Genomic DNA, 25458 nt, shown 5'->3' on the forward strand with positions numbered 1-25458 from the left:
ATGCTTGTTTTATTTATAGTAGTCTGTTTTTCGTGGCTTATAATTACATGAATTACTAATACTATGGAAATTAAAAGACAAGATCAAGGCATGGACTTGGTCTAATACTATGGAAGAGACAAGATCAAGACCATGGACTTGACCAAGAAGAGATTTACAAGTTACAGCTAAGCAGCTAACAAGGTCAAGATTCCAGAAACATTGACTACTGTATACTGCAGCCAATTTCCAAAGAAAGTATGCAAAGCAGCTACTGAACCTTCTCTTCCTTCTCTTCCCTGCCTGCTGTCACCTTCTCTTCCCAGGTTCCTCCTGTTACCTTGTTCTTTATGTTCTTGACTACCTTTTCGTCCACCATGTCATGGTACCTTTTCCATTGTGCCTTCACCCACTCCCCACTCCTCTTTATGTTGTCCTCGTACTTCACATATATTGCTGGGATTGTCATGCCCATCACAACACCTGCATACAACACAAAATGACAAAGTTTGTTGAATTAATTAGCATTGTTCTAAAGCAGATTGAAATGTTGAAAGATATGGTCTAACATTGATTTTCTATTTTATAACAATACTAGAGACATCAACTTTTATTCACCTAAATGACTTGACAAATTGTTACTTGAAATGTTGAAAGATATGGTCTAACATTGATTTTCTATTCTATAATAATACTACAGAGACATCAACTTTTATTCATCAAAATGACATGACAAATTCTTATCTGCAAATAAATGAGGTCCAAAGTCGGCCTAGTTATTGAGCAAATGAATATTGTCACATTAGTTGGATCAATCCATAATGTTGGGAAAATAGTTGGTACCTCTAAAACTATTCTATATTCTAACACTCCCTTCTCAAATGTGCGTCTCCTTCCACCATTATAAGAGCTCAGCATCCCAACTTGTGAAATTCAACTTATACGATTGCTGGGATTCGAACTCCCAAACTTTGATATCATAATAAAATTTGTTGAATTACTTTCCAAAGCTAAAGCTATTAGGATGTGGACCGACAGACAATATTGATTTTATATTCTAACACCAAAACTATATATATGTAAGTATGAGACTGTGAGAGACTCTTAATTTGATGGGTATTATAAGACTAGAAAATGCTCCCTTTTATGGTTGAAAGTCATAAAGTACCTGTATACAGAAATGTAAGCAGATCGAAGCAGCTTCCTAAACGGGAGAGCAACCACAAAGCAGCGGCAGTTCCAGCAAAAGAAAAAAAGTCTCCCTCTGCAGCCACCCGAAACATCCATCGAATTCCTTCTTCACTCCACGCTCGAACCGAATTCGCCATCTCCAACGCCGACTTCTCTGTGACTCCAAATCCTGACAAGTCCGGAGGCTCTCTGAAAACAACCAAAACCCATACATGATATATAATCACTCTCCTTACACAAGAAATTAAGTGAACAAGAATAAGGATTTATAAGGAAGCTTACTTTCCAAGAAGCCTAAGCACGTTGCCATAGAGAAACAGAGAAGCAAAAACAAACATGGCCAGCCATGAAATTACAGTGAGGAAGTTGAATTGGTAGACTTCAAGCAAAACCCATGTTGCTGTTGCTGTCAAAAGAACCAATACACTCTGCTTCTTCTTCCTCCACAGAAATATATCTCTCACAGTTGCTGCACCACATCACAAGTGATCAGACAAGACCCTAAACGTGTTCAAGTAGATATAATTCATACATTCATAGTTTTGGAGGTCAATTAATTACCTGACGTGGGTAGTGAAGATTGATCAGATGCAGAAGACATGTTGTTCTTGACAATTGGAACAGAGCTGAAGATGAAGAACAGGACACACTATTTTGGAAATGATATTTTGAAGCGGTTCGTTGAGGTATCGATTAAGAAGTGATTGTTTTTGGACTTTCACGTAATGGGCCCATATATGTGAAACGTGGAAACCATGCAAGGCTTCATGTCACTCATTGCGTGTAACCTACCTGGGCTAGTTGGACTGTTGGAGCACACAACACCGCATGGCTTCTATGTTTGACCGACGTCATGAGAAAAGTTTCACACCTTGTAAGTGCATCAAGAAGAGGAGAAGGCTTAAGTGGCCAAAAAAAAAAAAAAGAAGAGGAGAAGGCTTATCTCTTGTTGGGCCCAAGTATGATTTCATGACCCCAACCCATTGAATTCGTCATCCTAATTCTTGTCTTTGTTTTTTTCTTTTGGTCAATAATTCCTAATTCTTGTCTAGACATGGCTTTTTTTTATTTTACATATGATAATATTCGAATTTAATATTTTTCACTCTTCACTCTATCCTAAATTCCTAATATCAATGAACTATAGAATCCATGGGAGACATATAACTTCCTCTTGCATTTCTAAACCCAAAAAGAATTGAAAAAACTACGAAATGATATCAACCCGACCCATTTAAGCCATGACACAAATACAAAATAGGATCGAAGCTAGGTCTTATTAAACGGAAATCACACTACGATTATTGAGTGAGTCGGCACATATATAAGTACAGATGGGTCTAATTTATTATGTCAAACCGGTTTGACAGAGCCCGTTTTACACCACTAAATTGATGATTGTAATATTACTGAAATATCCAAGTTAAAAGCTTCTAACACAAACTGTTGCATTAAAATAAATTTTGGAAAGTGATTTAGGATGTTCCTCATAGTCTTTTATTCTCTTCTACATGCAGTATTTGTTGTTTGTTTTATTACCAGTTGCACTGATTGTGGTTCCATCATTATTTATTGTTCATGTTGTTCCCAAGTAATCCCAACAAGTGGGACACTCTTATGCCATCACGATGAAGCATCATAATACATGGGACTACTGTCACTTATTGCTTCAACCAATTCTTTCATGCTTTAATTTGTATGGTTTTATTTTATACAATGCTGAATTTGGTCCGACCCTTCCCTAGTCCCCTCTCCTTTTATGATTTTATCAGACACATATATTGGATAAATGATGAGAAAAGTTTAGCAACAACCTCTGTACTATACTACAATGTGATATAAATGGGATATATATATATATATATAAAGTTCAACATCGACGTTTGGTAACGTGAAAAATTATTGAACTTAGACTTTATTCAAGTAATCCCGCCAGCTCAATTCAGTGGAAACAATTATTCAAATCTCTTATTCATTGTAAGCCTAAGCATATGTATGATTCTACCACCATTTTTCTAATGTTATTTGTCTCTTTAATCTTTACTTAAAGAGTACTGTGATACCTACTGATTGCATATACAAGGGTCAAAAATCCAGGCCCATGCATCATTCACTGGATATCACATGGATGACATGATTAGCGTGCCCCTCACTATTTTTAACTCTTTCACTCTAATAAATCCTATTTAAGGGATGGATAGATAACCAGGAGAGAAAAAAAGAAAAGAAAAAAGAATATGTGACAGGATATAAAAAAAAGAACAATGTTATTCTATTATAACATTGTTAAATTATGAAGAAAATTAACATTTTCAGATATGATGATTTTATATGTACGTGGTTCTACTTTAACAATGTATTTAAGTATATTCTCAAAAAAAAAAAAAAAAAAACAATTAGTATCGTAGAACCATAAAATCATGGTATCTAAACGTACATGTTGATTTGCTTCAAATTGTGACTTTTATAAGGATAATTAAGGAGCCAAACATTAAATATGATGTATATTGTTTATAATTTTGTTAGTTTTTTTTTTTCGCCACGATAATTTCGTTAGTTTAACAACAACAAAAATCATCAATATGTAAACTATATAAGAAAATGCAAATTTTAGAGTTAAAATTGCTGATTGGAGAGAGAGAGAGAGAGAGAGAGAGAGAGAGAGAGAGAGAGAGAGAGAGAGAGAGAGAGAGAGAGAGAGAGAGAGTTAAACTGTTGATTTTAGAGTAATGCACAACTAAGGGAAAAAAAAAAAAAAAAGAGAAAATGTAAATTATGTAATGCATGTACAACCCTAGCTCATAGTGCTATGAAAATGACATTTTTTAGCTCTGACAATAATATTTTCCTATGTACGCTATATATCAATCATTAAAGAAATTAACAGTCACTACAAAAAATGTAAGCAAAGCTCACCCTTATTGGTTGCTACAAAAGGGGTGCCAATTAAGTAATAGAGACTAAAGTACCTCAATTTTAACAAAAATGAATGACAATTGAGCAATAGGGACTAAAGTTCTCAATTACCACCCCTTTTATAGCAATCAATCATTAGTGAAATTTGCTCACATTTCTTATAGTGAGTCACGTTCAAGATTCGTTAACAAATTAATTATCCAAGACGCATACAAAGATTTAGGCTTAATTACTTTGATTAAAATATGGGGCCAAAACAACCATCACTGGATAGTCGATCCTCCAGTACTCAATCACTCTATCCACTCACCTCTGCCCTCAACTAGTTGTTTTCCTAATGGGTTGACTTACCCAAAGTCTAAAAGCTTTTTGGGGTATGCAAGAGAGCAAGTGGGGTATGAATCCTGTGCAGCACATGCCCATAACTTGTAACATACACTGCATTATCCTAAGGCTGGAACTTGGGTGGGTCAGACCATGACTCATAATTAAACTAAGCTTTGGGTGCTTCTAGCTTGTGTTTGATTGGTCCATATATGGCCTTAGTCGGTTCAACATTTTGGGTGAAGCAAGTTGTACCTTAACCCAATTATGAGCTGGACTCAGCATTCAATTGTATGTCATGCACATGCGCACCATAATTGGTGAAATAGCATATTGAAAAAAGCCAAGGTGGACGCAAATTAAGGAAGGACAGACAAGTCCCATGAAAACTTTGAATGGCATTAGCTAATGTCATACTTTGAAAAAAGCCAAGATGCAGTATCTAACTAGTTGCTGCCTTAGCTATTGTCATGTCTACTTGTGTCTTCTATAGAGACAAATTGCTAATACTTTATTCGCATATTACTCACCAAATTTATTCATTAAATAATCCATATTTATACATATGAGTATTTAATTTATAGTTTTCGAAATTTTTTTTTATTAAACTCTATCTGATAGACAACTAGTATTAAAACACTTGCTAAAAACAAGCCAACACTATATATCAAGTTAACATGTAGCAGTGCCCGCATATCATCATTAATTCAACTGCTGCCGCTTTATCAACCAAAAAAGAAAACAAAGGGGATAGAATAAGTTGGGGTTGGTTAGTGGTTAGAAGGCTCGTGGATAGCATAAAAGGGTTTTTTTGGTCTTGAAATTCATTTATATATATGTTTCTGCGTTACAGCCTTGCAGAGGCTACAGCTATTTCCAAAGTTGCAGAATTATGGAAAAAGAAAATGGCAGAAACAATATGGAGCCAGTCAGATAAAAACAGTTTTTTTATCAGATCATCTACATGTGACACCAATAAATAGTTTCATTCCTTTTTAACAAAACTACAAAAACCTAAGAACAAAACCAATTGGTTATAGTCGGTGGTACAAAATTGGTGAACATTGTCGTAAACTCAGACGTTGTAATTAGATTTGAACATTTATAGATGTAAAATACGTGAATTTATTTAATAATTATGATCACCTCTAGAACTACTCTTTCAATAATGATTATAGGATGTGTTGATGCAAAGATCGGTGAGTCAACTCCAAATAGTTGACTTAGCTTCCTGTTTGATCTTCTGTGTGGATGATATGGAGCATCTGGGATGAGCTCTTGCTTGAGATCTTTACTAGGTGTGACCTGTATGAACAAAGATCAACAGAAGTAGCACCGGCGTGGTACCAGCCAATTATGCTCCGATGATTAAGTTAGAGATGGACAGACAAAGAGGGAGATTGCAGGAAGAACAAGCAAGAACTTGGCAGAAATTAGAATAACAAGGTAAGAATTTCTAGGTTATTTTCTTAAGTGGGTAAGTATAAGTGTTTAGGGTTGTGAACCTTTTGCTTGTGTTTGTTAGTTATATATATATATATATGCAGAGAAGAGGTAAGTGAGATATTTACCTGCATGTAGTTGGGCGATGGAGATGAGGCCACGTCGTTGGCTTTGAACAGAGCCATGCATAACTACTCAGCAAAACAGCATTGAATGCAAGCATGACTTAGTGATAGTTGGTAGCCATAAGTGTCCCAACTGAAGCTAGTATATCAAAGATCAAGAGTGCTAGGTCACAAACACTTGAGTGTAGTTGAGAATAATATCTAAATCTTCTAGTAAGGCGGTGAGAGTAGGATATTTGAGTCGAGCCGTATATATGTCAATCTGTAGATTCTCCAAGCATAAGGTCAAATTACTTCGACAGATCAGATCAAGAAGATGTCATACAATACCGAGCCGAGTTGAATAATTTTGGGGCAATCCATTGGGTCAGTCAAATGTCCAGTGGTTGAGTTATGCTCGGCTCGAAGTGTGATAGTGGGGTCAGAGCAAGATATTGCTGAGCTGAAATGATGTGTTTGACCAAGTCAACCGTTGAATCAACGTGCCACATAAGACTTTGTTAGGCTACGTGTGAGTATATAATTGGTCTGGAGAATCCAGGTGGATTTCTCCACAAACAGGATGTATCTCGTCTTTACCTAAATAAGATCTTGCCGAGTTATAAGGGTTTTCATCAATTGAGAAGTAGGTTACATTCAATTCGTTTGAACAAGTATTTTGTTTTCTTATTAAATGCAGCCATGCATAAACTTTAACATTCATTAATTTAATATAACTGTAGCCATAAATATTCCCACCTATAAGGAGTTTCATATTTAAGAGTCAACAAAAGAAAAAGAGATAAACAAAGACAAAGGAAAAGGTAATTAAATTTCAGCATCAAAGGCGCAATTAAAGGACATTAATTTTCACTTTTACTCAGGAATGATGGTATAAATGCTTTCATTCTAAGCAAATTATAATTATTATCATCACGCGGAAACGCGTAATAGGCTACTAATAGCGCCCAATACTAGAGAAACAGTGATGGCTTTGATGCCTTGAAAACCGGCTTTATTTTTGAAAAGCACTATTGCTCTTTAATAAAAAATAGAGCAATGGGGACATATTTGGTGAAGCACTTTTTCCCGCGCTGCTGCTATAAAAGACTGTCACTAACTGCCACTCATCCAATGTGACCCAAAGAAAAAAAGAAAAAGAAAAAGAAACCCAAATCTGTGGTTTTTTTGAGCAAGTGGCATTTTGCAGGGACAATGGAGAAGGCAGGCTTGTTGCTCCACTTGGTTTGTGGGGTTCTGGCTGTTTTCAGTGTTTCTGTGGTGAAAGCAGATGACCCATATAGGTATTACACTTGGACTGTGACTTATGGGACTCTTTCTCCTCTGGGTGTTCCCCAACAGGTTGGTCTTTTGCCATTTTTGTACTCTCAACTTCTATTTTTTTGGGGGCTCTTGGATTTCTAAAGATTGGGGTTTTGGTGTTTGAAGGTTATCCTTATCAATGGTCAATTTCCTGGCCCTAGACTTGATGTGGTGACCAATAACAACATTATCCTCAACCTCATTAACAAGCTGGACCAACCATTTCTCTTGACATGGTGAGCTCACCTTTCTTTCCACTTCATATTCCTTTCTATTTTTTTTTTTCCTTTGATGTTAAGCTCATTCTCAGCTCAGGGTTCTCATTCCCAGTTTATTATAGCTCAAATGCCTTTAGTCATTTTGTTCTTTATTTATATAAGTTTATTTACAAGCATGAAGCACTGAAGAATTCCTTGCTGGTGGCCTTTAAGGGCATATTTCTCCTTAATATATGTCAACCTTCTAAGAAATTTTAGGACAATGCATTACGCTTACTTGTGTCCTAGATTTTAATTAATGAGAAATATATTCTATTGATTCATATGTTTTCCCCTACATTTACTTTGCCACCAAACAGAACATTTAGTACCTCTTCATTTAGGATTTTACATAGTTGGAGCATGGATTTGCTTGCTCACTTGTAGCTTCTGCAATGGTTTAATTTTGTAGAAATGGAGCAAAGAATCATATTGTTATATAGTATCTCACATCTTCATTTCTGTTCCTTGCATTTTCAATGTGTGAATCTTTGTTTGTGGCATTCAGTCTAATGATATATGCATAATAAGAAGTTTTCTTGGCGCAACCAGGAATGGGATTAAGCAGAGGAAGAACTCATGGCAAGATGGGGTATTGGGAACCAATTGCCCCATCCCTCCAAACTCAAACTACACCTACAAGTTTCAGACCAAGGATCAGATAGGTTCCTTCACATATTTTCCATCAACTCAATTGCACAGAGCTGCTGGAGCGTTTGGAGGGATCAATATCTATGAGAGACCTCGGATCCCAATCCCTTTTCCAAACCCTGATGGAGATTTCACTTTACTTGTTGGTGACTGGTTCAAGACCAGCCATAAGGTAAGAAACATATGACTGTGATTAATATCATTCTACTTGTGATTTTGTTAAATTGTTGAAATTTATTAATCAGATGATATTGCTGTGAGTAGTTTCTACTGGTACTGTCAACCCTTACTGCTCTGCAGGTGTTTGATAAACAATTTTTCATGGCTATTCTGGTTAAAATTTGGTTTTGATGTTTTCAGGCATTACAGCAATCTTTGGACTTAGGAAAATCTCTTCCTTTTCCCGATGGTGTCCTTATAAATGGCCAGGCTAATACCACCTTCAGTGGTGATCAAGGTAATGCTCAATCTTGATTCCTCAAAGGATATCTTGAACACTTGGATTGGACCATTCTTAGTTCCCAAATGAAAAATGTTCAACCACGCTTTTCTTGTTATGATTTCAGGGAAAACATATATGTTCAGGTTCTCAAATGTGGGCTTGTCAACCTCATTAAACTTCAGGATTCAGGGCCATGCATTGAAGTTAGTTGAAGTTGAAGGATCTCACACAGTTCAAAATATATATGACTCACTTGATGTACATGTTGGCCAATCGGTGGCTGTCCTTGTAACCTTAAATCAGCCTCCAAAGGATTACTACATTGTTGCATCCACGCGATTTACTAGGCGTGTCCTTACAGCAACTGCAGTGCTGCACTACACGAACTCTCACACCCTGGTTTCTGGGCCAGTGCCTGCTGGTCCTACTTACCAAATCCACTGGTCTATGAAGCAGGCCAGAACTTACAGGTATATTTTAAGAAGGTTCAACACAAAAAATGAGCCTTGGAATTGTTGGACTTTTGATTATAATGATTTAGATTGATCCTTTTGAACTTGGTTTTTCCTGCAGGTGGAATTTGACAGCAAGTGCAGCCAGGCCCAACCCTCAGGGCTCATACCATTACGGAAAGATAACACCAACAAAGACGATTATATTGGCCAATTCGGCACCTTTAATAAATGAGAAGCAGCGTTATGCATTTAACAGGGTCTCTTATGTTAACCCTGATACCCCTCTAAAGCTTGCTGATTATTTTAACATCCCTGGAGTCTACAGCCTAGATTCCATCCAAACCATTCCCTCTGGTGGTTCTGCATTCGTAGCTACCCCTGTTATGCAAGTCTCACACCATGACTTCCTTGAAATTATTTTCCAAAACAACGAGAACGCCATCCAGTCTCTGCATCTAGATGGTTATGATTTCTGGGTTGTTGGGTAAGTCAAATGTGCTTTCTTGTGCTTATTTTTTGGTGAGATGGGTAGGCTTATAATCTTTATTGTTTGATCGAATGCAGTTATGGTTACGGACAGTGGACAACAGCCAAGAGAACAAGGTACAATCTAGTAGATGCTCTTACTAGACATACGGCTCAGGTAAACAAAGGCTGTGAATGATGGTATATGCTTAATTTACTTAGTTACTTGTAGGCATTTCATATTGGCTTTACTTTTGTTTTAATTAATATGTATTGTGTTTTCTTGAAGGTGTATCCAAACTCTTGGACCACTATATTGGTGTCACTAGACAACCAAGGTATGTGGAACTTGAGGTCTGCTATATGGGAAAGGCAGTATCTTGGACAACAGTTCTATCTCAGGGTTTGGGATCCAGTCCACAGCCTTGCTAATGAATATGGCATTCCTTCAAATGCTCTGCTGTGTGGCAAAGCTATAGGACGACACACTTAGGATGACCATCTGTTATTTGGAGTCTGTTTCTTAAGTCATGAGGGTTTGACTAAACTGAGGGCAGATTTGAGCAAAAGTCAAGGAGAAAAAGAAAAAAGAAAAAGAAGATTCATATTTAAAGTTTTTTTTCTTAACTGTATTATTCCAATTTTACATGAATTTTCCTTTGTGTTGTACGATTATGTGATCACTTTGAAAGTCCTGATCCAATATGCAAAAGTCAGTGGTTCTTAATAGGAAGTTAGGAACTCATAGGATTAGAGTAGTATTATGACTAGGAAAAGAAAAAAATTCAGACATCTGCCATACATTACATTTGGTATTTGTTGTCTGATTTGACTCAGTATATTTATATAATTTCTCTATCAAATCCATATCATTAATGGTGCGTTTGGATGGAGAAAAAAAACTTTGAATTTAAACAAAACTCAGCATTTAAGAAATTACATGCTCTAATTTCCTTGTTTGGATCTATAATTATAGAATTTTGTAAATTCTATGTGGAAAAAAACTTGGGATTTGAAGATTGTAAATTCCAAATTTAAATTCCATTTAAATTGGTGTCATTTTCAAAATTCCAATTTTTATGAATAAAAAAAAAGGTCGTGTTCACCCATCACCTTGCCAATTAATTACAATACCACCAACACTACCACCATGCCGCAGTTACCATCACCACCACCGTCACCACCACTGCCACCGCCACTGCCACCTACGCCGCCACCATCACCACCACAACCACCTACACCACTTCCGCCGCCACCACCACCTCTGCCACCACTACGACCGCCACCGCCGCCACCGTCACCATCACCACCACCACTGACACCGCCACCACCACTACCACCGCCCGCTGCCACCACCGACACCACCTCCGCCGCCACCACCACAGCCGCCACTACTGCCACCACTGACACTGCCACCACCACCACGACACCGCCACCAGTACCACCACCACCGACACTGACACCGCCACTGCCGCCTCCATCACTAGTGCCACCACCACCACCGCCAATGTTGCCGTTGCCGCCACCTCCAATACCCCAATTTTTGCCACTACCATTTCTCTCACCACTCATGGGCCATCACCCCTATTACCATCATCAACTCACCAAAAGCATCATTTTTATTGTTGCCACCATCACCATCACTCTTTTATAAAACTACTATAAATTTCGTATTTAAATTCCATTATGATTACATTTATCCAAATAAGAGAATTTACAAATTCTAAAATTTTAAATCACGTCATTTTTAATTCCGTCATTTGTGAATTTCTTAGAAGTTTCAAATTACTTCATTCAAACGCACCATAAGAGAATTTTTTTGTCGATCGCTTATCCACTAAATGTTAACTATATCATTACTACTTTAAACAAATATAATAATAATCTAAAAATTACACATTACCCTTTTTCTACATACATTTTCTCTAAACCACAGACTCTGCATTCTCTCTCATACCACGCTTTTTTTTCCTAGAAAAATTATAGGTATAACCGATATACTGCCATATGGTATAACTAATCCAACATATAACGGTATTACTAGACGATGTGTTTATATTAGTAGGGTATAGTATTAATAACATCCACTCATATTATAACAAATAGACTGGTTATACTACGTGTCAATATAGCGGTTATATAGAATAATTTCTCCTTCTCCTAATGTAATTTCCATTAGATTGTACAAGTAGAGATGTGTGGTACATCTAGTATCATATATAAGTGATTATTGGATATGAGTATTAAAATCAAAATTGTGTCATTCATGAGCTTTACCCCAATCGGAGTTCATGGAGAAGAGTATATTTAAGTTCAAGTTTTGTTCTAAGCGAGTAATAGAAAGATTCAAAAAAAAACAAGGTGAGTCGGGTCAGCCTAGCGGATCATCCAAGGGTGTGGCACAGGTTCCAACCATTTGATGGGCAGAAAATAAAGTTGGGCTTCCATCTTGGCTGCACATGAACAAGTTAATGGGCCAAAGTGCCAAACTGTAGCTATATATGGCTAAACTGCCTGTTCATCCTAGCAATAGCGTAGCCCAAATTGATTGGGTAACATCCATAAGTAATCCACTATTCCATTTTCAAGAAAATATATATATATATATATATATATTTCATAGTGGGCTTAACCTAATTATTTCTTTGAAACTTTTTTATTAATAATGGAGACAAGATACTTAATAAAATGTCTGAAAAAGACTGAGTTGAGACAATAAGAAATATTTGAAAGCTTCTGCTAAACAAACAATGAAATTTCTATAAAATGAGGTGCATTGTATCAAAATATAAGGTTTATGGCAAGAGATGAAAATACAATTACTAACCTTGTGAGTTGTGAGTCTTTGGCAGCAAGAACCTAGCTTCTGAGACAGAGGAGGAGGAGAAGTTATTGCTGGGCGCTAAATGCAAGCCTATGTCTTACCAGAAGAGGTATGAATGTTGAAGAGGGTTAAGAAACATTGACAAAGAATATGATTGGACTCACCAAAATTGAAATCCCATATCATAGGCACATGATGAGAACTGAATGTCACGTGTGTTGGAATTGAATTGCATGTGCCATGTGTAATTTAACTCCTGTGTTCCCTATATGCCCCAAAAAAATTATTTTTAAGGAAATTAAAATTAAAAAAATGATGTTGTTTTCCCTATGAGATCTGTCCTTGGGATCCATGGCCAATTGTACTCTAAAAGTCGACTTGCCCATCAAATAAGCTTTCTTTTGACTTTAAACTCGTGGTACTATTTGGATTTTGGACTATAGTCTATAGAGGGTGTTCCTACTTACACGAAAATGTCTTCTTATAATGTTAAGAGTCAATTTTCATCACAATCAAATTAACAGTTTAGTGTCCAAATAGCTAGATCTTAATATGTAAAGTCAACTAGCAGCTAGAATAGGGTAGCATTCTAATCTCTTTTTTTTTGGTCGAAATGATACTTTCATTGCAGGGAAAATTCCAAAGAAAATTACAGAATTCAATCAAATCTAACTCATAGAGAGAGGATATGAAAACATGACAAATAAAGGTAAAGCAAAATACAAAAACTGAAAACTTCTAAAACAGATAAAAATAAATAGCCGTGGCAAGAAAAGACCATTGTGGAATGGGAGGAGCAAAGAAGCTCACACAAGCTCCAATATCTCATTACATTGGCATCGAACAGAACCTACAACCACCAAGAGGAGCCAGTGAGGCACCAAAGAACAAAAGAGAACTGAGGAAGATGGAGGTGCGAACACCCGTGCCGAAGCACACATCTTTCATTGAAATAGCGACTGAATCGCGTTAGCAACCACGATCCAATCACCATTGCCAAAAGTCCTAGAAGTTTGACGAAGGTGACTGGTCGGGAGGTAGGGACCAGTAGAAGTAGCGACCGCCCAATACTTGGCGACGAGAGTTGGGGATTGAGATCTATAAGATATGAGAATAACTTGCATGCCCCTGTGATAGGGGTAGGCTTATGTAACGGAAGTGAGAGAAAGAGAGCAAAAGGAGAGGAGAGAGAGAGAGAGAGAGAGAGAGAGAGAGAGAGAGAGAGAGAGAGAGAGAGAGAGAGGGAGAGAGAAAAAAAAAAAAGGAGAGAGATAGAGAGAGGGGGATATATACCAACTGTGGTATCCCCGTTTCAGGTAAGTCTTTCTCATAAGATATATTCTTCTATACTGTAATTAAAACAAAATCAATAATATTCTAAAGGTTAACTTCCCACTTTCTCAAATTATTAAGGGCAACGTGTGTGTGTGTGTTAGATTAATGCTAATTTATTTAAACTTGAAGGCAAGAAGAGAATATCCTTGTACTTGAATCCTATTTGCTAGTTTACTACAATTTCTTTTGGTCAATAATTAGCAAATCCATGCATATTCTGTTATAATCAAACAAATTAGATAGGTCTTGTATGTAAAAGGTGGTGTCTTTGCCCTCAAGCTAGCCTAGACGGTAAGGAAGGAGTGGGGAAATGACTAAATTAGGATAGATCATGAATTCAATACCCCAATGACACAAACTGTATCAGTAGTGCTACATATACCACATTTTTATACCATAATTTCATACCACCTTATGTGGCAACTTACATGACATTCATATATTGGATACTAAAAAATAAAAATAAAAACCCAAAAAGAAAAAGAAAAACATTGTCCAATAAAGTAATGACACGTCAGATGGTATAAATATGTGGTATAAGAATGTGGTAAGTATAGCATTATTCCAAACTGTATGTGATGCTAGTATAATGACATTTTTTAAAACACATTAATGAATATGTTATATACTTATATTCGAAGGGAGTTACATGCTAATGCTAATCACTAGACTGTAAGAGTTTAAATGAGTTTCAACATTACATTAATTATTATAATTAATAGTTTTTATTTTATTTTTTTATCAAAGGCATGCATTTAGCCTAAATTTATTGATCGAATAGATCGACTTATGCCATAAAAAAACATCATGGAGGTAGGAAGTAAGCCATAATGGCCCTCCACACAATCGATCGCGCGGTTGCTCACAAGTCACAACTTAATGCAAACCGAGCTAACTGATGAGCTACTATATTTCACTTTCTTGGAATAAAACAATGGAATTATTATAATTAATAGTTATTTGGTACATATATAACTTGTCACTGGTTTACTAGCTAATTAATGTGATTTACATGATAATGTTGATCAAGTTGTGTACCATAAAGTTGTCTATGGGAGCAATTATCCCTCTACATATATGAGTGATAAGACTTAGACTAACCTTCTTTCTGGAAAAAAAAAAAAAAATAGAATTGCTGTACAGCCAAATCAAAACTTATGAAGAAATTAATCATATAATTAACTTGGGGTTTAGAACTTTGGAAACAAATTTATGAAGGGACCCAAATAAAAAGTTAGCAACAGCGTGTTAGTTGGTTTTACGCGGCTGATCAAGAAGCTCAACTTAACTGCACCTTAATTAGAAGAAGGGTACGTAAGTTAAGACAGTAGTTAACTGTCAATGACCAAATTAAAGGAGGCCTATTATCAAATCTCATCAAAATTTCTTAGGCCGGCGTGAATTCTGTCTTTGATTGGTCTAAGGAATTAGTATAGTGCGCGAAAATTGAAAAAAAATCCAGCTCAGAGAAGAGATGTGATTAGCTGATAATGATGAAATTAATTAATTGGACCAGACTGCCCTTCCATTAATGTCTTCGCTTTGCCTTTTTCCCATCAATATCGTGATTATGTGAGAGATCTAAGCCTCATTTAAATCTCGAGTATTCGAGTCAGCAAAACTCATTGAGTCAACAAATATATGATATAGATGATGGTATATCAGTATATGCTGCATTAATTCTCATCCCTCTCTCCGCGTAAAAATAAAATTAATTAATAATTAAATCCGATATAGTAATTAAGAAGGATCCATTCTGGGCTGCGCTGCTCCCGCTATTGCTTGCTTACATCTTAATTTCCTTCCCGCCACCGACGAATCCATTCGCACTCACTGACTCACGTACACATTACATTTTCACTATCATTAATTCAATTTAATTCAATTCATTGGTCGGTTTTGCAAAACTCAAGAAATTTATCTATGTTACTAGTCAAATTCATTCAATTCAAATGAGTTGTGAATGAGTAGCATATGCAAGTATGCAACTAGCTAGCTGACTGGTGAACATGAAGTGCGCCGCAAATGAACTTCCGATTTTGGCTCGGTCCTCGCATCGATCCACATCCACCACTCTGGCATTGCCTGTATCTTCATGTCTCTGCTTCCATGCATTTATATAAGGCCTCCATGATGTGCATTTCTTCAACTCAACCGTACACTATTTCCCAGTACACACTTCATTACATAGTTACATCTTCCTCTTATATTTGAACAAGGAACACTATGAGGCCAACCATGTTCCTGCATTTTTTTCTCGGAACTTTGGTTTGCTTCACTTCTTTATGTATCATCAATGCAGAGGACGCATATAGATATTATACATGGAAAGTTACGTACGGACCCATTTCTCCATTGGGTACTCCTCAACAGGTTCATATCCTAGCTTTCTGACTCTTATACCGTATAATGTGGTCTAAAAATGTGATCCATTTAACAGGATTGATTAACGTATTGCTATTATCCAATTCTGTATTATGTATTGCTTGTGCTTAATCTACAACTGCTAGTTAATCAATCAATTTTGCAGGGTATCCTTATTAACGGTCAATTTCCTGGACCAACAATTGACGCCGTCACTAATGACAACATAATCATTAATGTCATTAATAAGTTGGATGAACCCTTCCTCATCACATGGTTAGTACTTTAATTTGTTGGGAGTTGTTATGTCATACATGTAAATCTAGAAACTGTTGTATATATATAGTTCCTCATAGGCCTAACTGGTTTTCTGAACTTATTGTTGAAAATGATTAATTAGGAATGGGATCAAACAGAGAAAGACCACATGGCAAGATGGAGTGCTTGGAACCAATTGCCCAATTCCTCCACACTCGAAGTGGACTTACAAGTTTCAATGCAAAGATCAGATTGGAACCTTCAACTACTTCCCTTCCACCAAAATGCATAGAGCTGCTGGGGGTTTTGGGGGTTTCAATATTGCACACAGGTCTGTCATTGCAGTCCCATACCCTATGCCCATCGAAGACTTCACCCTCCTTGTTGGTGATTGGTACAAGAGCAGCCACCAGGTCTGCAACTAATTCAATATCATACATCCTCTCATTTCTGTTCCTTTAATTTTGTTAAGTGTTTGACATATTATGTTATTAGACTGTCAATATGTGTCATTGCGGCGAGACTATTATATCAAGAAGCATATTCTGATATATGCGCTTTATGTTTTCAGGTATTACAGAAAAAATTGGACAATGGCATTCCTCTTCCTCTTCCTGATGGTATTCTTATCAATGGGCTTCATAAAGGTGCTACTTTCACTGGTGAAAAAGGTAACCATTCTGATACCTCTTCAAAAGTGTTTGTATAAATGCCATAATGATCATTTTTTTGAAGATTTTGTACTCAAAGTTTAGTTGGGGTTCTTTCAGGAAAGCTCTACAAGTTCAGGATTTCAAATGTGGGAATATCAACTTCAATTAACTTCAGGATTCAAGGCCACACAATGACACTTGTTGAGGTTGAAGGAGCTCATACCTTGCAAGAGGTGTACGAATCGATTGACATTCATGTTGGCCAATCTGTAGCTGTTTTGGTTACGTTTCACGGTTCAGTCAAGGATTATTTCATTGTTGCCTCCACCCGATTCACAAAGCCTATTCTCAAAACTACCGGAATTCTTCGTTATGCTGGTTCTAGCACCCCTGCTTCAGGGACATTGCCAATTGGTCCAACCTATCACCTTCACTGGTCTATGAAGCAAGCCAGGACCATCAGGTAGTGATCAAATTGTCATGTTGAGCCTTATATGTCCACTTTGCTAATCATCTAATTAATTTCCTTCTTTTTTTTTTTTTTGGGGTAGATTGAATTTGACAGCAAATGCAGCCAGGCCTAACCCTCAGGGGTCATTCCACTATGGTACCATTAAAGTTGTGAGGACACTTCTTCTGGCCAATACTGCTGCCAAGATTGGTGGCAAGCTTCGGTATGCCGTAAATAGTGTCTCGTACGTTGATCCCGAGACCCCATTGAAGCTGGCTGACTGGCTGAACATCCCTGGTGTGTTTAACTTAAGCACAATCAAGGACACACCTACTCCAGGCCCTGCAGTACTTGGCGCCTCTGTCATTGGAACCACCCTTCATGACTTTGCCGAAATCATCTTCCAGAACACCGAGTCCTCAGTTCAATCTTGGCATCTTGATGGATATAGCTTCTACATTGTTGGGTAGGCCTCTATGTACAAATTATCATATGCATATATGTACAACAAAATACTGCTTAAAAATATTACTCAATTTTAATCATTTGCCTATACTTTTGGCCTTCAAATATGCAGTTATGGATCTGGTAAGTGGGTCCCAGATATGAGGAGGCGCTACAATTTGGTAGATGCTGTACCAAGACACACAGTTCAGGTAAATTGAAAGCAACTTGAATGCAGAGTTTCTGGATCTTATTGTTCAAGTAATTGTTTCTGTTATTGAAATGTGGCTTGGTATGTGAAATTTGACAGGTATATCCATATGGTTGGAGTGCTGTATTGGTGTCTTTGGACAACAAGGGTATGTGGAACTTGAGGTCTGCAATCTGGTCAAGGAGGTATCTGGGGCAGCAATTGTATGTCAGAGTTTGGAACAATGAACACAGCCAGTTTACTGAGAATGAGATGCCTCTAAATGCAATACTTTGTGGCAAGGCCAAAAAGCACTGATAGGAAAATTATTGTTTAGTCTTCAAAATTTGGTGTAACTTTCTGTGTTCCTTCATTATTATTATTTTTTATTTAGTGGTTGTTAATTAAGTTTCAGTTACGAGGGTGTGACTGTCAAAAAAAGAATGGGGAAACTGCAGGCTTAGGGGTGAGGGAAATAAGATGTGTTTATGTGTCTTTGTGTTAGATTTCTTGCTAACCTGCACAATTAATATTCCTATGAAGATTTGTCTTACATGTTCATTTCTAGTACAATGTGTTTTGTTCTCTGTTATGCTGCTTATACAATAAGTCAAAAAATGAGGCTTAGAAGATTGGCTTCAATTAGTCATTGGAAATTGCATTCCAGTTCTAACATGTCTACATGAATATGACCCAAAAACTCATTTACAGTTAACCACATGCTGCTCTGAAGAAACAAAGCATTATAGAAATTTTTACTAAGAAAAAACAAAATATGATGTCCTGTTTGGTTGCTCGGAAACTTAAAGGAAATGTCTTCAAGATTGTTTGTTATATATGCCAAATATTTATTATTTATCCTTTATATTAAGCAATCAAATACAGTATTATTTGTCTTATGAATTGGATGCTCCAATTGCCAATGTGATCAAGACACCCAAGACGCGCGTACACTGCACACACACACAAAGTAGACTATGCCTTAGAGCTAGTTGAGATAAATATATAGCAACATTGAGATCCTTAAATTAATGTCCAAGATCGATGAGCAGGAGTTGACAGTACTACTCCACCATGAGTTGGAACTCATCATAGTAAACTCGGTGATCTAACCATAAATATGTGCATAGAACGCCAGATTGAAGAGAGCAATCCAAGGCTATACCAAGAAAATTTCTTTTAGTGTACCCAAAAAAAATTCTTTTAGTTGTGCTTTTTTTCTTTCCAAAACTTAAGATTCTTAAGTTTAATTAGTACTCTTTGCTTCAACTTATTCAATTCATGCATATTCAAAAAATGATCTCCATCTTATCCAATTGTAGGATTATATATATACAAATTCGATCAGGTGCGGACGAGCGAACGTGCAAACTTGTAGCCAAGCTCTTAGTACAACGGTTGAGCGCTGCACCGAGCGCTAGGCACTGGGTGTGAATTAACTTGCGGATGTCCACGCCTGAATGGGCTTGATATATACATATATATAATTTTCATTCTCCATTTCAAATATACATAAGAGAAATTAACTTTAGGCTCAATTTTTGAATTTTGTTAATTTCTATACTTCAAAATTAAAGTTGGTGCTTCTAGTACTACTCATTTTGAAAAAAACTTATTTATAGCGAGTGTTTTACGTGATGATAGATACTAGGGGTAGGATTTTGAACCGAAACACCGAGAAATCGATCGATCCGAACCGATCGGTTGGCTCAGTATTTTCAGTTTCGGTGTGATCTCGGTTCTCTGTTGGTTATTCATACCGATCGACAAAGGTCGGTATCGAACCCGGTATGGGATATTGAAACCGCAATACCTACTGATATCGACCGATATGCTTCTTCTTCTTCTTCTTCTCCTGCTACTTTTTCTTCTTCTTCCCTAAAGGTGGACGATGAGCTAGGGCTTGGCAGTGACGAAGCTCAGAGGATTGGGTGCGATAGTAGCGCTTGGGCGCGGGTGAGGTGAACTGCGCAAGGTTCTGAGTCGCAAGAAAAGCTCCGAGTCTGAGTGGTCGGACCGATGCCATGCAGAGTTGGAGTTGCAGCAAGCCATTAACTGGAGGTGCTGGAGTTGGAGTCGCAGAGACAAGATGATGAAGTCCCAGCCACCGAAACCAACCTCGCCGAACTGGTAACTACTGAAACCGACCTTGTCGGTATCGATGTCGTTGGCAAAGCTAGCCATACCACCTGTGGTTGGTCGGTGATCGGTGTGCCATTTCGGTTCGGTAACTAAACCGATACCACTCCTAATAGATACAAATACAATGAGTGTATACAGGATTGGCCCAAGCCCAAGACTAGCAAAGGCCTCATTTTAGAATTTTCATTATACATACATTTTAGGAGCCCAAATAAAAAGAAAAAAATGGCCCAAAACATAAAAAATGCCTCATTTTAGAATAAGTGTTTTATTCTAACACTTTTAGAAAAGAGCAAGTGAAAAAGAAAAAGTAATGATCCTAATTTCCTAAACAAAAAGAAAACCTCAATTTAGAATAAAATATTTCTAATTTTTGCTTTACACCTCATTTTTAATCAGGCCGTTCTTAAATATATACATCTGTTGCATAAAATTTTTATTGCTCTTATCACCTGATCAAAAGCCTCAATTTAGAACAAGTACTTTCTAATTTTTTCCTTAGGTCTCATTATCAATTAGGTTATACCTAATATATACACCCGTTACATCAATTTTTTACTCTCCTATCACAATTGCCTGCTGGATTAAAACATTTATATATAGCCTCATAGGTACTTCACTGACTAAACAGTCAAATTTGTAAACATTAGAACTGAATCTGATATAGACAGACTTTACGCCTCGAAAGGATGCATGCTTAATATACAAAAGAAGGCAACATATACATATGATGTGTGTGTGTGTGAGAGAGAGAGAGAGAGAGAGAGAGAGAGAGAGAGAGAGAGAGAGAGATGATATATGGTGGTGGGTGGGCTTAGTGTTTGGGTTGGGCACCCAAATTAAGGGGCATAAATCTATAAGGCCAGAGCTGAGCTGCAGACACACACTGGCCAGTTTTAATTTAAGGCTGCTTTGTTGCAGGTGGCAAGCTAGAAGGGAATCCAGCTCTGACGGAATAGTACGTACTGTGTAAGAATCAAATTGCTGTATAAGCTAGAGAGGCAAAACTCATCTTTCCAAAGGCTGCTGCTGCTGCTGCTTTATTACTTCTTCATTCATCACTTTCTCGATCATAACCAAACACATAACTCAATCTTCATGTGCCCTCCACCACCACCCTCATCCATCCCCAACTTAATATATAGTTTTTAATTTACTCAACCAAGACATTCTAAATTAAGTAGTTAGAGGTACCCAAAAAAATGTTACATTTAATTCCCTTGACTAAGATTATTCTTAAACTGCTCAATATATTACCCTCCTCAAAAGGTTGAATCCAACACCTTTAATCAGGCATCTAAGCAGAACCCATTGTATTTTATCCCAAATGATGTGATAACATCAAGAAATATACATAAACAAATTTAAGAACAAAAGTTTTAATTAATTTCCTGGTCCTTAATTGGTACACCCTCATTTCCTTTACACCTTAAAACACACATACAGATAGAGAGAAGAAATTAAAGAGAATTCACCACACAAAAAAAAAAATCAAAGAGAATGAAACCTAGCTACTGGTGCTATAAAGCCATGCTAGTAATATTACACCCCACACAAACATAACTGGAAAAATAAATTAAATAAAAAAAGAAAAAAAAAAAACACCCTAGCTAGCTAGCTAGCTACACAAAGAAAAAAAAAAGCTTAATTAATTGTAAGGATAATCTTAATTAAGGGTAAGCACCGTTGGTTGTTGGAAGATCAGACCACGTGAATGCCGCCGGATTATTCCAGTAACCCATTTCATGACCACCGACAGCCGGCACCGACTCCAAAATTGAAGGTATAGAAGATGATGATGCAAGAACTCCTGCTGAATGATGAACATCAGAATAATAAGTAGTAGCTGGTGATGATGATCTTAGTCTCTGAAATAGCTCTTGAATTCCACTGCTTTGGACCTCTTGACCAACCATGAAATTACCATTTTGTTGTTGTTGGTGGTGTGGAGGCTGGTTTTGATTGCTTAAGTTGTTGCTGTTGTTTCTCCAGAAAGAACTGCACAGACCAAGCGAAGGATTTGCCTGCTGCAGGCTTAGTGGAAAATCGAAACCCAGGGTTCGATTGGTCATTCCACCATTTTCAGGTGCTGCTGTTGCTGTTGACTCGGTCAACATGTGGGACCCAATATTCATACCCCCCTCTTCTTTCACAGATGAATTACATAGTGGATTGATATTAGCGTTAGTAGGGTTAGGGTTTTGAGTGCTGGCTCTTAGTAAGGCTAGCAAATGGGAATTCTGAGGAGAACCCCACAGTATTGGGCTCCCTTGGACCTCGTGATCGAACCCCCCGCCGCCGCCAAACCCTAACCTTCCAATATCCGACGCCACCGTTTTCAACTTCCCGGCCACCACCGCCTTGCCGGCTACAGATGTTGACACAGTGACGCTCTTGTTTTTCCGGCACCCGCCGCCGATTGGGACGTTCCGGAGGGCCCCACCCTTGGTCCAATACCGGCGGCAGGTCTTGCAGAAGTGGCGGGGCTGAGTGAGGTTGTAGTTGTTGTAGTAGCAGAACTTTGTGTTGGCAGAATCGCATCTCGGGCATCTCAAGTTCTCCGAATTAGTCGCTGTTGCGGCGTTGGTGGTGGCGGTTGTAGTAGTAGTTGTTGTTGTTGAAGAAGAAGGAGATGGTGAAGAAGAAAGAGAAGGAGAAGAAGAAGTAGTTCCATGAATGGACGAGATTTTCCTCTCTCCTCCTCCTGCTGCTGCTATATTATTAAGGCCTGCAGTACCTCCGAACAGTTCTTGGATCATCTTAATTTTTTGATGATCTTCTCTTTGTTGAGATCTACAACAATCCAAAAAAACAAAGAGAAAAAGCAAATAAAAGATGAATCTTTTTGAGTGAGTGGAGCTAGTTAGAGAAAAGCAGCAAAAGAAAGTGGTTTTTGTTTTGTGTATTTAGTGAATGTGTGATCTAGCTAATAGCCTAATATATATGTGTAAGAGAGAAGATTCATGAGGTGGAATAATTTCAAATAAATTTGGCTTGCCTTGTGATTTAAGACTTAAGACTTGAGTTGTTGTAGCTAGCTAGGCCTTTGTTGGCCAAATATATTCTGAGGGGTGTAAAAGAATGGAGGAATTGGTAGTGGAGGAGAAGCTTTAATATATATATATATATATATATATAGAGGTCTAATGCATGTGGAAGAAAGAATGCATATGGCAACTTTATACTGAATCTAAAAATAAATAACCCAAAGTGGCCGGTATTATAATTTGGTGGATTTGGAATTCAGTTGTGGGTGGTTTTTGGAGGGAAGTAAATGGTCTTTTCTCCAATTCTAAGTCTACCGTATATACCCTTCTAATATCATCCAAACTTTCCTCTTATGAAAAAATATATAATTTTGACAAGACTGCATTATTTCCCTAATGATTCCAATAACAGTACTCAGAAAGAACATTAAAATTTATGATTAAAACCACCTTTTCTCTTTTGTATTCTCCATGCAGCTAGCTAGCTCTTTGTCTAGCCAAAATAACAAGCAGAAATTAATCACACTAGCTAGTTAGCTACTTAATTAATTAGCTAGTGGCTAGTGCTAAATTGCAAATTAATTAAGACTCAGTTTGCACCATGTTTCTAAACATAAAATGAGCAAAAACCCAAATTTTCTTTGTAATTAAATGAGTCTCAATTTTTGTCAATGTGGGGGGGGGGGGGGGGGGGGGGGGGCTTAGTGCAAGAAGCGCTTTTGAATTGTATTGCATCAAGAAACGATTTGCTTTGGCAAAGGCATTATAAAATTAGTACTGGAACTTTTATATGGCTGGAAGTGGGGGAGTAGAGAATTGAAGAGAGAATATATATATATGAATAAATATATATAATGATAATAGCAATCAAGTTTTGCTAAAAGAATAATCTTTGTTGTGTGTGTGGGGGAGCTTTTGTGTTTCCTTCCTGAAGATGCTGTTGGAGAACCATCATTATTACGATGTGTTGGCTAATCACATGGAACTACGTGTAAAACCAATATTGATTAATGTCCCTACACCAACTATAAAGCCACTGCCCCGAAACTTATGGCTTCAATTTTGCCTTCCCCACACCCACACATACACTACCCATTAAAGACCATGCAGCTTGAGCCCAGATCATATATGATCATATCCATCGTGTTCTTTTTAACCCAATTGGGTCATTTTAATTTAAACCTAAACTAATAATTCAAACGTGTGGTTTGTTGTCTAGCTAGCGTCAAGTACTTGCATGATGAGCACATTTCATTTGGATTTTAAAAATTCATCATTAATTTTTTTTTGTGTCAGTCAACCATACATGTGTGAAACAATTCTAAAGTATTGATAATTACGATGTGCTATAAGATTCATACCAATCAAGGTCTGTCAATTACATAAAAACACACATAAATGATTGAGTAAAATTAAAATTAGTCTTCATCGACATGTAGAAGAAATAGAATTCGTGAAGGGAACAAATGGATGAACTGTGGTAAATGAAGAAGGATAAACTCATTCAGAATGCCCATAAACTTTAATTCAAGTGGCATTGGATAGAGAAGTGGTAGATAATAAATTCGTGCCATCGTTTGTAATTTAAAAAAAAAAAACAAATTTCATTCAAAGCAGGCGCTTAAGTGATAAGCCCTATGCATTAGGGATGGTGTCCCGTTCTACCTAACACAATCCCATATAACATATCTATCAAAAAAAAAAAAAAAAACACCCATATGACATAATAAGGTATTAAACACATGTGCATGACCTGATCTCACTTAGCTCGATCACCTATGAGTCTTGAAACATGTTCATGGAATTTTCAGAGATTGGTACAGTCTTGATTGACCAGCCTACTCATTCAGATCAATGGTTCACATTCAAGGAAAATAAGTACGAAATTTCCCAAAAGCTCATGGACCTTGGTCGTGTCCATACTGAATGGTGTGCTAGGTACGTTGCTTATTAGGCGTGCAATTGACACTGTGCCACCTAATTACATGGGCATGCATAAGACAAATTGCACATTAATCAAGTTGATGTAACCCTTAATTATCAGTTAGCTAGCTAGCTGCTCATTGAATCACTGTTTAGGTTTATGTGGACCAATTATGCAGTAAATTACATGATTGTGTGAACAAGCTAGCTACCTTCTATGAATTTGTGGTCTGAATACAAATTACTTTAAACGTACCGCGTGTTAATGGAAACGAATTGAATTGAAAATATGGAAGGAATATATAAAAGAGTGACTTAAAATAGATTGGGTCTGGCG

At 37.2% G+C, this 25458-nt stretch overlaps 4 protein-coding genes across 4 annotated transcripts; 2 read left to right on the forward strand and 2 right to left on the reverse strand.

The window, feature by feature from the left end:
• Window positions 1-31: 31 nt before the first annotated feature.
• On the reverse strand, window positions 32-1827 carry RTNLB13 (Reticulan like protein B13). The gene is made up of 4 exons (XM_086245368.1): window positions 1732-1827; window positions 1453-1639; window positions 1148-1359; window positions 32-462 (listed from the first exon to the last, which is right to left on the reverse strand). The coding sequence occupies exons 1-4, from the start codon at window positions 1769-1771 to the stop codon at window positions 251-253; spliced, it is 651 nt and encodes a 216-aa protein (XP_086101494.1). The 5' UTR covers window positions 1772-1827; the 3' UTR covers window positions 32-250.
• Window positions 1828-7113: 5286 nt separating this feature from the next.
• LOC147284516 (L-ascorbate oxidase homolog) lies at window positions 7114-10219 on the forward strand. Its single transcript, XM_086242811.1, has 8 exons — window positions 7114-7319; window positions 7407-7516; window positions 8090-8360; window positions 8549-8645; window positions 8755-9100; window positions 9204-9569; window positions 9650-9728; window positions 9840-10219. Exons 1-8 carry the CDS (start codon window positions 7173-7175, stop codon window positions 10041-10043), a joined length of 1620 nt encoding a protein of 539 aa, XP_086098937.1. The 5' UTR covers window positions 7114-7172; the 3' UTR covers window positions 10044-10219.
• Window positions 10220-15935: 5716 nt separating this feature from the next.
• Window positions 15936-18387, forward strand: LOC147284517 (L-ascorbate oxidase homolog). Its single transcript, XM_086243307.1, has 8 exons — window positions 15936-16082; window positions 16240-16349; window positions 16474-16744; window positions 16903-17002; window positions 17102-17447; window positions 17536-17901; window positions 18013-18091; window positions 18190-18387. Exons 1-8 carry the CDS (start codon window positions 15936-15938, stop codon window positions 18385-18387), a joined length of 1617 nt encoding a protein of 538 aa, XP_086099433.1.
• A 3123-nt stretch (window positions 18388-21510) lies between these two features.
• On the reverse strand, window positions 21511-23307 carry LOC147284518 (uncharacterized). The gene is made up of 2 exons (XM_086244416.1): window positions 23210-23307; window positions 21511-23004 (listed from the first exon to the last, which is right to left on the reverse strand). Exon 2 carries the CDS (start codon window positions 22968-22970, stop codon window positions 21882-21884), a length of 1089 nt encoding a protein of 362 aa, XP_086100542.1. The 5' UTR covers window positions 22971-23004; window positions 23210-23307; the 3' UTR covers window positions 21511-21881.
• Window positions 23308-25458: the final 2151 nt, after the last annotated feature.

Source organism: Dryas octopetala, chromosome 5, assembly GCF_963921425.1.
Source record: "Dryas octopetala chromosome 5, drDryOcto1.1, whole genome shotgun sequence".
NCBI lineage: Eukaryota > Viridiplantae > Streptophyta > Magnoliopsida > Rosales > Rosaceae > Dryas > Dryas octopetala.

What these genes read in the sequence shown, in the direction of transcription:
- RTNLB13 (XM_086245368.1), bottom strand. Translation starts at nt 1,771, where the DNA reads ATGTCTTCTGCATCTGATCAATCTTCACTACCCACGTCAG. An exon ending in GTGCTTAGGCTTCTTGGAAA is followed by an intron (nt 1,360 to 1,452) that starts GTAAGCTTCCTT and finishes GGTTGTTTTCAG; the next exon opens with AGAGCCTCCGGACTTGTCAG. An exon ending in GCTTACATTTCTGTATACAG is followed by an intron (nt 463 to 1,147) that starts GTACTTTATGAC and finishes TGTTGTATGCAG; the next exon opens with GTGTTGTGATGGGCATGACA.
- LOC147284516 (XM_086242811.1), top strand. Translation starts at nt 7,173, where the DNA reads ATGGAGAAGGCAGGCTTGTTGCTCCACTTGGTTTGTGGGGTTCTGGCT. An exon ending in CAACCATTTCTCTTGACATG is followed by an intron (nt 7,517 to 8,089) that starts GTGAGCTCACCT and finishes TGGCGCAACCAG; the next exon opens with GAATGGGATTAAGCAGAGGA. An exon ending in TATGATTTCTGGGTTGTTGG is followed by an intron (nt 9,570 to 9,649) that starts GTAAGTCAAATG and finishes GATCGAATGCAG; the next exon opens with TTATGGTTACGGACAGTGGA.
- LOC147284517 (XM_086243307.1), top strand. Translation starts at nt 15,936, where the DNA reads ATGAGGCCAACCATGTTCCTGCATTTTTTTCTCGGAACTTTGGTTTGC. An exon ending in GGTACAAGAGCAGCCACCAG is followed by an intron (nt 16,745 to 16,902) that starts GTCTGCAACTAA and finishes TTATGTTTTCAG; the next exon opens with GTATTACAGAAAAAATTGGA. An exon ending in TACTTTCACTGGTGAAAAAG is followed by an intron (nt 17,003 to 17,101) that starts GTAACCATTCTG and finishes GGGTTCTTTCAG; the next exon opens with GAAAGCTCTACAAGTTCAGG.
- LOC147284518 (XM_086244416.1), bottom strand. Translation starts at nt 22,970, where the DNA reads ATGATCCAAGAACTGTTCGGAGGTACTGCAGGCCTTAATAATATAGCA.